The following is a 14,249-nucleotide window of genomic DNA, read 5'->3' on the forward strand; positions in this document are numbered from 1 at the left end:
GTGGATGGCGGTGCTGGTTGATAAAAAAACTGTATTATTAAGAACCTTTGTGGTGATGCAACTGTGATGACTGTTCTGTAAGAGATACATTTGAGTTACAAATGCATTGAATCAATAACAGCATGTGCTAGAAGCATAACAAAGAAAATTCTAACTTATTTATGAGTACATAAAAAGTATCATCATTGTAGCTGTAGATTACATAGACAAAGACTTTAAATTCTTAAATAAAGTTTTCCACCAGTTTCCATTAATGACACTTTATAGCACTGTGTTTCATATAAGTTCAGAGTATTTCTGAAACTTCCTGGAAGATTAAAACTTTCAGAGTTAGTCTCAGTCTGGCACACAGTTTTAATGTGCTAGGAAGTTTCATATCAGATCACATGCCACCTGCAGATTGAAAATTTCATTCATAGGATTTCTGTCTCCACACTGCATAAATTATTGTTAGATTTAGAGTAATACTGTAACTAGATGTAGTTTGACAACAATCTGCATCTGCTTTCCTTTCAGTGTTGAAAGTTGTTGCTGTATTTTCCTATATAAGGAAGTGTATTATTTTCTGAATTTCTTTCAACTTTTAACTCTGGCTTCACTGACATAAGAAACAAAAATTCAGTAAAGCTATGAGAGATTGTGCCTTCAAAACTAAACTGGTGGAATTGAGCGAATGATGATATTTCTTATGATAAAATGTTGCTCAAATACAACAGTTTCTGAATTCATTATTATTTGCCCTATCCCTGCCAGATGCCTTGCTATCAGTCAGTAACCTTCTGCGTAGTGTGAGTTCACGCACGCCCGTCCATATCCTTCAGCATCATCTTCCGGCCCCAGCCCTAGTCCGTGTCCCAGTCCTGGCCCACTGTTTCAGCAGCTGTTTCATGCAGTACCATTCCTGGAACGTGAGTGCCCACCCTCTATATGCATAAGCCCTGCCCCAGTAGAGCCCAGCCCTGGACCTGTGTTTACAGATTTGGATGACCTCAGCCAGCCAGACAATGTACCTGAACAGCTCTCACTGTCAGACTCGGATTCAGAGGGATCAACTGGCAAGCGAGATGAAGTGGGTGATCTGCTGGATGACCCACCTGAGACCATATATGTTCACCATGAGGAACGTCCAGAAGAGTTTGGAAGTGTGAGCACAAAAAATTCTGTTTTTATCTTCTTTGTGATTTAGATGTGAAGTGTGTGTTTACTTTTGACTATGAAGCAGAAGTTATCAAAACTGAAAGTTAAAATTATTGTTTTTAAAGTGTGCCTATCTGTTATAACATGTTAAAGTACAATATGTGACAACCCAATAGACAGGAAAGAACTTCGTAGGGTGATCATAATTAAACTTCCAGTTTCAAAACACTGTAAAAAAGTGGACTCCTGCTGAGAATGGTGTCAAATTTGAATAGAATGTTATAACAGAAGTGGGAAACATTATGGAAAACATTTTTTTAATGAAAATTATACCACTGGATGGTGCTGTCAGGGTATACAAAATAAAAGACCCAGAGTACATAGCTGTCCTCAATTTGCATCTGAAATGCACAGCAGGATTGTCCCAGTGCAGGATCATGTGCTGCTGTGAAGCTCTTTTACAAGAAAGGTGACTGTGTGCCAGTAGCTCTGCAGAAGTTTCTGATGCTCAAGAGAATGAAAAAGGGCATTGGTCCGATGTCTGCCATGGGGTCTGGAGAAAATGATTATGAAATTCAAAGAGACAGTGTGGCAGAGAGAGGAAAACAACTGCTCCAATGTCACTATGGTGTTGTGGCCACAGCATTACTATGGTGTGCAAACAGGCAGTGTACAGGCTATCACCTGAACTTTAGATGTGCCCGTGAGCAATAGTGCAAAAAATTCTATGAAACATCCTGCATTGTTATCCATACAAATTATTAATGTTCTGGAATTGTTTCATGCTGACTTGCCTGTAAGACAAAAATTTTACTCTAGAATTTCTTGCTCACAAAGAAGCAGACAATAATGGCCCTTGAACATTCTGTGGATAGACAAAGCCATTTTCATCTCCAAGGAAGTGGCAATACACAGCATTTCTGAATATGGCAATGGAAGGTGTGCTCATACATCAACTGGTGCGACTTCATTCTGCAAAGGTAACGGTGTGGGTTGACCACATCCTTTATCATATAGTTATTTCCCCCCCTCCCCCCAGAAGATGGGTCGTGCAGGTCCTGTTACCTGTACCATCTCTGGTAAATGAGCACCAATGTTTTTCCAATTCTTTAGCAGCATGACTGTGTGGGGAGGATTATGAAAGATTACGGACCTCCACACATTGCACAGCCAGTGAAACAGCTGCTGCAGAGGCATTTTGGAAAGGCTAGAATTATCAGCCATTGTTTACCTACAGCCTGGCCATCCAGATCACCTGATCTTAATCCATGTTACTTAGGGGTGTTGGGTTATTGAAATATGCTATATTCAGTGCTTCAGTTAACAAAACTTAGCTGAATTAAAGGCACAGTGCACAACACATTCAACAGATTTTTCCCATCCGATGTGGTACGACCTTGCCGTGGTGGATGGCTTAACTAACTAACAGTACCCACAATTGTTGAATACCAAACTTGTGCAGTCATGCACATTGCAAAGTACAGTTGGTGTAATGTGAAAATCCCACCATAGCCATCATATTTCGATTCATCTGTCATTTGTAGCTGAACCCATTTACATTAAGAAACTGACAGTGCATCTAGTGCAAAAATTTTCATTAAATTTTGTTTCCAGAACATTTCTCCATTCAGTTCTTCAATAATATCCCCTTCAAATTTGACATCTTTCTGAGCAATGGTTCATTTTTTACAGAACTTTGAAACTGGAATTTTAATTATAATCACCTTGTGTGTGGTGTGTGGTGTGTGTGTGTGTGTGTGTGTGTGTGTGTGTGTGTGTGTGTGTGTGTTTTGCAGGGGAGGGAATAGAGAGACTGCACAGTGGAGGGGATAGGGAGATTCTTTTGGAGGGGAAGTGATATGATGGATTTAAGTGCAAAGCTTTAGTATATAGACTCACAGCAAGCAAGCAAGCAAGCAAGCGCCCGCGTGCGCGCCCACACACACACACACACACACACACACACACACACACACACACACACACACACAGAGAGAGAGAGAGAAGAGAGAGAGAGAGAGAGAGAGAGACTGTGGAAAATTGTAGCCAGAGTGAGTCTCGTAGAGCACCGACAGGAATGAAATTCACCATGTTATTTTTATGGTTTACATTGTCAACTCATGGAAGAAGAAATATTTCATAAAAATGGCCCCTTTCTGTATTCTAGACCTATTGCAAGCAGACAAAATCTGTGCTGATAAATTGTGCTGTTATTAGTTATGGGTACACTACAGAGACCCTTAACAGGGAAATTTTTGCTAGTCATCATTGTTGCTGAAGGGTCAACCTGCAAGCAACATGATCACATTTTTCTTAGGATTATATTGTTGAATTCAGTCACGGGGAGCCTATACCCAACAGCCCATGATTTTAATACTCTTCGACATACTGATAGGGGATCAATCAAAACTGGGCTCTTGTAAAAGGGTTCAGATCACTAGCCTTAGTTTCTAAGGAAATAGATAATCGTGATGCATATTATTTCATATTGTCGTTCAGGCAATCTATTCCTGAACTTCATGTTGCCAGTGCACTGTCTCATAAGTGTCATAAAAGCATTCAAAACACACATTGTCAGCACCATGCATACTGAAAATAATACACTTTGGTACATGCATATTTCTTTTGCCTAATAGTCACTGGAAATGAAACTTGGATTATATTCATGGAAATGCACTTGGATTTAATTAGTTAATGGTAATAATGTGTCTGATTAATTGCATAAAATGCTATGTTTTTAAATTATCTACTACTGTATATTCTGTTATTCTGATCTGTTATTATATTATTGTATAAAGTAAAGTTAATCTTCATTTTTATTAAATACTTTAAATTATATATGTGATAAATAAAATAAATGTGTACCTGGATATTTCAACCCATGATGTCCCGATTAGTAAGTAATCACTCTAATTGCAGTGCTGACTTTCCAGTTGAAAGTGGTGAAATGCTCAAACTTGATGACTGTTGACCTTGATTATTTCAAAAACCAGGGCCTAGTGACCTAAACCATATATGAATACATTTAGAGAGACTAAACTGCTTAACTTTATTGTAGGATTGCCTTACCCAAAGGACAGTATAACTCTGGATTAAATTGTCTCATTAAATGTTATACCCACATCTTGTGACAGTATTCTGCTGCATTGAGTGACAGTCTAGTGTGGCAAGCTCATATATCATTGTATTATATGTTCTGCAACAGTGAATGACAGTGCATGATTCAAGGCCAAATACCTGTGCCACCGTGCTTTGAGTCCAGCCAGTTTATCCATGAGCTAAGCATTATCAACAGGCTGTTCTGGACCATGTCACTGCTATTGTGGAAGAATGGAATTTTAGTGTTGAAGGCTGGGACATAGTATGATTTTTCTGAGTGCACTGGGCAACAATGGACAAAATTAGGTTATGAAACTGGAGAATCTTGTTGGCACATGGGAACTGGACATTGGCATACAAAACCACAATTCCAGGAAATGAACTTTTAAACACATCATATCAAAATCCTTTCTTAAATGCAGTACAGCGAAACCAAGTCAGTTGACACAGTCTCCTGACAGATTTGGTAGGCTGGACTGAAAATAAACTTGCGGTAATCAAGGAGAAGCTCCATGATGATAATCAACTCTACCAATTGGCATCTTCTGATGAAAATAACTATTTTGAATGGCAGAATGTAATGTTTTCTGACCTCTCAGTATTTTCCCCAGCAAACGATGGTCCAGTGCCAATTTATAGGCTTCATGGTATCTGTGCTTTTTCAGTGGCCAAAACATAATATTAAGAAGTATGGACTGTTCATTCTGTTAATTTTGTATTTTCTGTAGATGAAACATATTAACACAGTAAAACAAAAAATCACTGCTGAAAGTAGGTTCATTCTGAATTCTTTCATCTTGCAGTTGCTTTTCAGTCAGTCCAATATGGCACCAAACTATGAAGTTAGTATACTGAGTGCTGCAGTATTCAGTTCTTTCTTACTGTTGTTTTGCACTTGACTCTGTCCATGTCTTAAGTGCCTCCTTCATCTCTAAAATCCTGTGATTTTCTTGTGGGTTTTCATAGGATGTGTGCTTTATACTGAGTGTCAACAAGATGTAACTCCCCAGCTACACTTGCCTTTATTTTCCTAAGATGTACTGAATGCTGTTTAATGTGAGTGGTTCTAGGGTAATATGACAGGCAATTAAAATACTAGCCACTGTCCCTTTTTATGCTGTCAAGTGTACTTTCAACAGACTGTTCCTAAATGCAGTAAACAGTTTGCATTGCAACTGCATGAAAATATATAACTTTATATTTAAGTATATCCATTGTGGATGACAAACTGCGGCTGTGATTTAAATTGGTGTTTATTTGGTAATAAATAGGCAACAAGTCGCTTTTTTATGATTTATTCAACCCTGAACATGTTTTTGAGCCACTGCAGGCTCATCTTCAGATGGAGGTGTTACAGAAACATTATCTTGTGCACCAAGTGTAGCTACATAGCGTAATAATGCAGGTTATATGAGCAATCTGATGTGAATACCACAAGGCAGTGCGCTGTAAGTACCTAAAACATAAAAAAAAATTTTGTACTCATAAATGTTTCGTCACCGATTACTAAATTTCCATAATTTCCGCCAGCAACACTAGCACTGCATCTAGCTACACTTGGTCCACAGGATAATGTATCTGTAACACCTCCATAGGAAGATGAGCCTGCAGTGGCTCGAAAACATGTTCATGGTTGAGTAAATCATAAAAAAGTGACTGGTTGCAAATTTTTTATGTATAATCCTCACTGATAAAGGTAGTGCGGTGATTGACATACCAGGCTTGAATGTGGAAGAAGTAGGTTTCAAGCAGTTGTGTGTGTGTGCTTCACTAACATGTTTACATGTGACAAAGAGTACAAGATACACTGGAAGACCAGCAACAGGCCATGGGAGACGCTTGCCACATGTAGTGACTCTTCACTGACCACATACGGAATGTTAGTATGGTATGTGGTGCCCTCATATTGCAATACAGGATGCACAACAGCTCCTCATAGTGTGGGTGAGGCCATCCAGCATAGCTTGCAGTACTGACTTCCATTACTGAAGTGTCCTCTAGAGATCAGCATTGGTTTGTGGTGGCAGAGTTAGAACTGCCATGTATTTAGTGTATTTCTGTATTATCCTATCTTAGTTTTGTCCACACAGTGTCACCATAAAGCAACAATTGTTTCGTAAATCTCGAAGATACAAGGTGATCAGAATTATCATGTTATCCACTGTACGGTTTGCAAAGGTTAACAGGACGGCAAGTGATAATATATGAAATTCATTAACTATGTGTCCTGTTCTAACTACTACTTGTGAGGCTGATCGAGAGACGCCTTAAAGGTTCAGTTGACTTACCCGATATGAGAAAACCAGTCAGAGGATGGAGAGGAGAATTTGCAATTCATATGATACTTGATATTAAAGTTAGCAACACTGAACCGGTGTCACACTTCTCCACATTAAGTTCTGGTGTGTACAACATTGTACTCGTAACTAGTTTATGAACTGATCTTCAGAAATATTAACATGTGAATTGGACTGTAGCTCAGCCACACTGACATAGAGTATACTATTTTCCTAAGCTGTTATAAGAAATAGTATAGACAGCAATTGGGGGATTTATACCAAATAAATAAACAAACGATGGAGGTGATCCCCCTGGGTATGCAAAATGTGTCAGAACACTGTTGCAGAAACAATGAAAAAAAGCATGCCAAATTTAAATGAAAGCAAAATCTCCAAGATTGGAGATCTTTTACAGAAGCTCAAAATTAAGCACAGACTTCAGTGTGAGATGCTTATAATAGTTCCCACAACGAAACTTTTTCTCAAAACCTGGTAGAAAATGCAAAGAGATTCTGGTCTTGTGTACAGTATGCTAGCAGAAGACACAATCAGTACCTTCTCTGCACGATAGCAATGGAAATACTATCGATGACAATGTTGCTAAACCAGAGCTACTAAACACAGCCTTCCGAAATTCCTTCACCGAAGAAGATGAAGTAAATATTCCAGAATTTGAATGAAGAACAGCTGCCAACAAGAGTAATGTAGAAGTAGATATCCTTGAAGTATTAAAGCAACTTAAATTACTAAGCAAATCTTTCGGTCGAGACTGTATACCAATTAGGTTCCTTTCAGAGTCTGCTGACACACTGCCTAATGATCATATACAACTGCTCACTGGATGAAAGATCTGTACCCAAAGACTGGTAAGTTGCACAGGTCACACCAATATTCAAGAAAGGCAGTAGGAGTAATCCACTAAATTACAGGCTCATATAATTAATGTCAATATGCAGTAGGATTTTGGAACATATATTGTGTTCAAATATTATAAATTACCTCTAAGAGAACAGTCTATTGACACACAGTCAGCACGCATTTGGAAAACACCGTTCTTGTGAAAAGTGACTAGCTCTTTACTCACACGAAGTGGTGGGTGCTATTGACAAGTGATTTCAAATTGTTTCTGTAGTTCTAGATTTTCAGAAGTCTTTTGACATTGTACCTCACAAACAGCTTGTAATAAAATTGCATGCTTATGGAATATCATCTCAATTGTGTGACTGGATTCATAATTTCCTGTCAGAGAGGTCACAGTTTGTAGTAATTGATGGAAAGTTATAGAGTAAGACACAAATGATTTCTGGGGTTCCCCAAGGTAGTGCTATAGGCCCTCTGCTGTTGTTTATCTATATAAATGTTTTAGGAGACAATCTGAGCAGCCGTCTTAGGTTGTTTGCTGATGATGCTGTTTTTTATCATCTAGTAAAATCATCAGAAGATCAAAACTAATTGCAAAATTATTTTGACGTGATGTGTGTATGGTGCAAAAAGTGGCAACTGACCATAAATAATGAAATGTGTGACATCATTCACATGAGTACTAAGAGGTATTCATTAAATTTTGGTTACACAATAGATTACAAAATGATTTGGAAAAGATATCTGTATGTTGCGAAAAGTGACTATTGACCCTAAATAATGCAAAGTATGAGGTCATCCATATGAGTGCTAAAAGGAATCTGTTAAACCTCAGTTACATGATAAATCAGTCAAATCTAAAGGCCATAAATTCAATTAAATATCTAGGAATTACAATTACGAACAACTTTAATTAGAAAGAACACACAGAGAATGTTGTGGGGAAAGCAAACCAAAGACTAAGTTTTATTGGCAGAACTCTTATAAGTTGCAACAGATCTAGTAAAGAGACTGCCTACACTATGCTTGTCCGTCCTCTTGTGGAGTATTGCTGCATGGTGTGAGATCTTTACCAGACAGGATTAACACAGTACATCAAGAAAGTTCGAAGAACAGCAGCACGTTTTGTATTATCAAGGAAGTATGTTTCACTGACATGATACAGGATTCGGAGTGTGTATCATAAAAATAACGGCATTTTTCACTGTGGCGGAATTGTCTTATGAAATTGGAATCACCAACTTTCTCCTCCAAATGTAAAAATATTTTGTTGATGCTGACTACATAGGAAAGAAATGATCATAATAATAAAATAAGGGAAATCAGAGATTTCAAGGGAAGATATAGGTGTTCATTTTTTCCGCCTGCTGTTCAAGATTAGAATAATAGAGAATTATTGTGAAGGTGGTTCGATGAACCCTCTGCGTGGCACTTAAGTGTGATTTGCAGACTATCCATGTAGATGTAGATGTAGATGGAAATACTAAAATGACTCTTCAGTTAAGATTCCTTCATGTACACAGGCAAACAGAAAATGTGAAGACCCAGAAGGATAGGAGGAAATGAAATGAAACATCATGGGTTGAGAGGGTCTGTCATGTTATTTTAGTGATTACAGAATCACGTCAAGTTTACAAAGAACATTGGGAATGTGAGCCCAATTATTAATATGTCGTTGCACTCCCTCTGCCCTGGATGCATGCACGGATTCGGTTGGGAAGGGTATCATAAAGCTGTTGTAGCCCCTCGTGAGGCAAGCTGGCCCGCAACTGTTTGGTCCTCAAGATTCTGGATACTGGCACTGGGACAGAGTTTACATCCAAGCTGGTCCCACACATTTCTGTCGGGAACAGATCTGGGGATCTTTCTGGCCACAGAATCTATCGTGCAGATAGATGATAGACACCATTGTGCCATCAGTTTCCTTAATCATTATCAACTATTGTAAGGTAACACATATGTAGGCAAGCTAATCAGCTACCCAGTGTTGGAACGAGGTGAGATGCACGGCTGAATGGTAGCAGACCCAGGTCTCAGGGTGCGCCAGGCAGTTCCGGCTTCCGGCTGGGTGACGATACGCTCAAGTCCAGGTACATAGACTAGCATCAAAGGACTGGATGTGAGTAAATCCAAGTATCCAAGTACAGGGAATTTGGTAGACAGACAGTCGCTTAGGACAACAGACAGTGCTACGGCGGATTGTCAGACAATCTTACAGCTGTGTAAGTTACAGATCTTTGTGATTTGACAATAACTCTTATCAAATACTAATGCAAATCTGAATACATCTGCAATCTCAGAAAAATTAGGCACATCCAATGGCACAACAATATTTCGATATCTTTAAAATTATAGAAGTTAATATTTCACAGTGAATAAACATGCACACAGTGAACGCCTGCATTAACAAATTTTAAACACGTTATGCGATTTCAACATATGATATCTCCTGTGATAGCATTGCACCATAGCTATCATCCCTGAAAGCTAAGTATCTGTATCTGTTTTATTTATTGACTTACAATGTCTTTTTATCTCTCTTTTATTATGCAAATGTCTGTCAGAACATTGTACTCTCGACATTTGTGCAGCAAATGAACACGACATCAGTACTTCACCTTTTGCCATAATTGGGTTTTTATTAATGATTTTTTTTATTATTTTGGCAGTAATTTTATTTAAATGTTGATTGCATGTGCTATTAAAAACTGTGCTAATTTAAAACTGGTTAGTCACACATGTAAGCGGATATTACAATTGAGAAGAGAACCAAAAGAAGGAATAAATAATTGTTTAAATAATAATTAATGACAATCCATCATTTATCATGAGCGCACTTGTGCAAGGATACTAGCTTATTTATTTATGGACAAACTTTCATTTATATTTATTGTGACTTATCTGAGTGCGACAGAATGTTAATAACATTTAATTATTGCTGTATTTTTGTAATATATTAGTTTAGTCTGGGACATGGTCAGCATGAATCACATCATGTCTGTAGAGCTTAAGGATGATGCATTTTTGGTGGGGATGGGCTTCAGCCAATGGAGAAGCAGGCAGTAGCGGAACGCTAGGGGAGTCAAGGGAGCAATTCAGGACATTTTGTGGTGAGTGCTGGGAGAAGGCAGACCTGTCTAAAGTAACATGCGCGATTCAGTCGTGTAGGTGATTGTTTTTGGGTGGTGAACGGCTGCTACAGTACTCTAACTTTTGAAGGAACTTTATATTCCCAGAGGTCTAAATGTGCTCCAGAGTAGAACTCTAACTTTTGCTGCTTGATTTATGGAACTGAGAATAGACGGAATATGAGTGACTATTCTTTATATCATGTGTGTCAATTTGTGAATCATCATATTGAACTCTGAACTATTTTGAACTGATGTATCTTTCATGTATTGTGATCATGAAATGGACTCAGTTTTCGCTAATATTTGATGACTATTTCATTTGGGGATTTACTACCATTCTCTTAATGCTCGCAATGTAACTTCACTGCATTTGATAAGGGTATTTTCTGTCTATATTTTAACTGAATGTCGTAGGACCACTTCCCATTTGCTGTGTCCTTTCATGACTGAACATTATTAAACGTAATTCTATGTCTTTATCAATTACAGATGTTACAATAGAATCTTTTTTATTAAATTATTCATTTAACTTTTATTTTATATTTCTTTGTATTTTATCAACTTGCAATTCTGGCCAATGCATAGACTATTTGACGGCAGGAACACAGCTACAGGTTATTATTTTCTGCGAATTAGCTGCAGGGCATGAAAACAGACGTGTGGCTCGACCCTATTGCTACATTGAGCTATTCTTTTTAAAACAGTGCTGTACATAGCTCAAGTATGTAAAGTACAAGCAACTGCAGGTGAAGACTGAACTGGTTTGCTTATATGAGATGCTGTTTAGGAAGAGCAGCTAATCAGCAGTAACCATTACTTACTGTCACATCATGACCTGAAGTCATAGCCAATGGCTTCACACTCCAGACACTAAGGGTAAGATCATTAGCCCTCCTAAACATTGGAAGAATGGGACCAGTCCCCAAGTCATCACGAAACTCAATTATAATCACCTGGGGTGGTGCAGAACTGCACTACATTGGTGAACATAATGCTATGCTGTTAATCAGCAGTCAATCCTTCCCGGTCATGACACCACTCGAAATACATCAGTTGGTGTTTTGATGTTAATGGTATCCTACGCGTGTCAGTAATTCCATAGTCTGGCTGGTGCTAGTCTCTGACCAATGGTGCAGGATGACACAGAATACTACAGGGGTCCATTGCTTGTTTGCGAATCTGCTTGGTGTCCAAAATGGCAATGCTCTCTTGTGGTGGTCAGATGTCACCAACAAGAACCTTGACAAGTATTCCTGATCTCATTTTTCCACACAGTCTAACACGGGGCCATTGCCACATCTGAATGCCCCATAAATTTGGATATTGCATGATTCAACCAGTCAGCCAAATGGAGACACACAATGAGGCACCTTAAAAAAAAAAAAACTGTTGTGTGCTAATAATGCTGTCCCACACAAGTATGCTGCCTCACTGTGGCCTTTGAAGTTATCATTAAACATTAGAAGTTATTTACTCTCCTTTCATATCCTACCAGGCCTATAACAGCACTAAATACAAACGACACTAATGCACTCGGGTAGTCAGTCTACCTGTTGCAGATATTGCAACACTAGTCATATACATACCTGCTAGTGATGAGTACATTTACAAAGTTACATTGGTATCTGACCATGTCTTCTGTGTGCTTCATGCTTTTTGTGAAGCAGTTTATGTGGATAAGGTTCTGTGTGATTACCTTATTGTCAGCAATATGTGTGTGTTTGTATGAAATTTAATGACATGAAATGTTGCCAGTAGTGTGCTGCACATCTATGATTTTAAAGAAATGAAGTAATGCCAGTTTCTCATTGTCCGAGTTGGAGAACGTAGTGATCCTAGTTTTGTGTTTCAGGAAATTGCTTCTTCATTCTCAGCTTCTTGTTGGATTATAATGGAGTATCTATTGAGTAAAAAAATAGGAAGAGAATTTCACATTTCATATATTCTGCAGAACTTTATGTGATAGTCACAATAAAGAACATAGATGATCATGCCACCCACACCTCTGTCTTTGATGATAGATTTAGCATAGCCATTAGTTCACCACCTGAATCACAATAGTAGTATTTCATGTGAAGTCTTACCACACATACTGAGTTTATGAGAGCTAATCAAAAATGTTTAATTTTCACCTCACAAAAAAAGGTCAGACAGTGGCCATTAAACTTAGTGGTAGTGTTAGTCCATCTCCACATATTCACCCTTCAATACAACTTGTTTCTCAGCAGTGGATAATGTTGCAGAGACCTTGGTTGTATAAGTCTGCATTTTGTCTGTCAGGAAATGTATCACTGCACAAATCACCAACTCAACATTATGGAAATGCCTGCCACACAAAGATTTATTCATCTGAGGAAAAAGGAAGTAGTCACTTGTGCCCTGTCTGGAGAACATGGAAAGGGGGTTGGGGCTGGGGCACAAAAACCAGTATGTGTGACTGTACCCTGTGCACAATGGTCTGGGGCTTTGTTATAAAGCAAAAGCTCCCCCTTGAACATTCTCGTGCAGTGCTTCATTGTAAAAGACTCCCAGAACATCAGGAGGTTTCTGTGATATGATGCTATGCCAGTTTACCCTCTTAAAAGTGTAATCTGTTAGCACCACTCCTTGGTAGTTCCAAAAAACACTCTGCATCACTTAGTCCAATGATGCGTGGATCTTCACCTTTTTTTGATGGTGGTGGATCCACGTTTCCACTGCTTGCTTTGCTCCTTTGTTTTGGTGCCATAGTGAAACACTCAGCACTCGACCCTGGTGATCAAGTGCGTAAACAATGCATCTGGATTGGCTTGACTCAGCTGCAACATTCTCACTGTTGCATCAGTTTGGTAGGCTTTTTAAATGAGTGTGAGTAGTTATGCAACCCAGTGGGTGGCGACCTTTGCCACATTCTAAATATTGTACAAGATATCGAAAACTGATCCAGGGCCAATTTTTCACTTTTTTCCTAATCTCTCAGCTGAAATATACGTGTCTTTGAGCAGCAGGGCCTCTGCTTCTGTTGAGATTTGTGGTTCTTCACAGAGAGATGCCATTTTATTTTTCATCATTCATACTTGTCTGAACACACTGGAAATGTCTGCACCAGCTAATCACAATATCATGTGTTGGTACATTGTTGCCATACCTTTCCACCAGGATGAATTGTTGCAGTGTTGTTCTCCTTCAGATGCAGAAAATGAACTGCGTGGTATTTCACTTGATCAGAGGGCTGTGCCATTTACTTGTTTGGTGGCCATTCTGTCACAGTGTGTGTTGGTTGTGTTCGAATTTAGTGTTGTCACCAGCCCTTATAGGATGTATCTATATCTAAATCTAAATCTCCATCTACATCGGTGTACATACTCTGCAAACCACCATACAGTGCATGGAAAAGAGTACCTTGTACCACTACTATTAATTTCCTTTCCAGTCCCACTTGGAAATAGAGCAAGGGAGAAACAACTGTCTAAAAGCCTCCATACCAGTCCTAATTTCTCTTATTTTATTTTCATGGTCGTTATGCAAAATGTATGGTGGCGGCATTAGAATCATTCTGCAGTTGGCCTCAAATGCTGGTTCTGTAAATTTCTGCAATAGTGAAAAAAAGCATCATCTGCCCTGCAGGGATTACCATTTGAGTTCACAAATCATCTCCATAATACTTTTGTAGTGATCGAACCTACAGGTAACAAATCTAACAGCACCCCTCTGAATTGTTTCAATGGTTTCTTTCTGATGGGGAGCCCAAACACTTGAACAG

At 38.7% G+C, this 14,249-nt stretch overlaps 1 protein-coding gene across 1 annotated transcript in view; it reads left to right on the plus strand.

The window, feature by feature from the left end:
- LOC124722300 (oxysterol-binding protein-related protein 8) overlaps window positions 1-14,249 on the plus strand; it is a 211,438-nt gene that overhangs the window by 76,800 nt on the left and 120,389 nt on the right. Inside the window, 1 exon segment of the mRNA XM_047247483.1 lies at window positions 822-1,144. Coding sequence (XP_047103439.1) covers window positions 822-1,144 — 323 coding nt within the window.

The sequence above is a fragment of the Schistocerca piceifrons genome, chromosome X, assembly GCF_021461385.2.
Source record: "Schistocerca piceifrons isolate TAMUIC-IGC-003096 chromosome X, iqSchPice1.1, whole genome shotgun sequence".
Classification (NCBI taxonomy): domain Eukaryota; kingdom Metazoa; phylum Arthropoda; class Insecta; order Orthoptera; family Acrididae; genus Schistocerca; species Schistocerca piceifrons.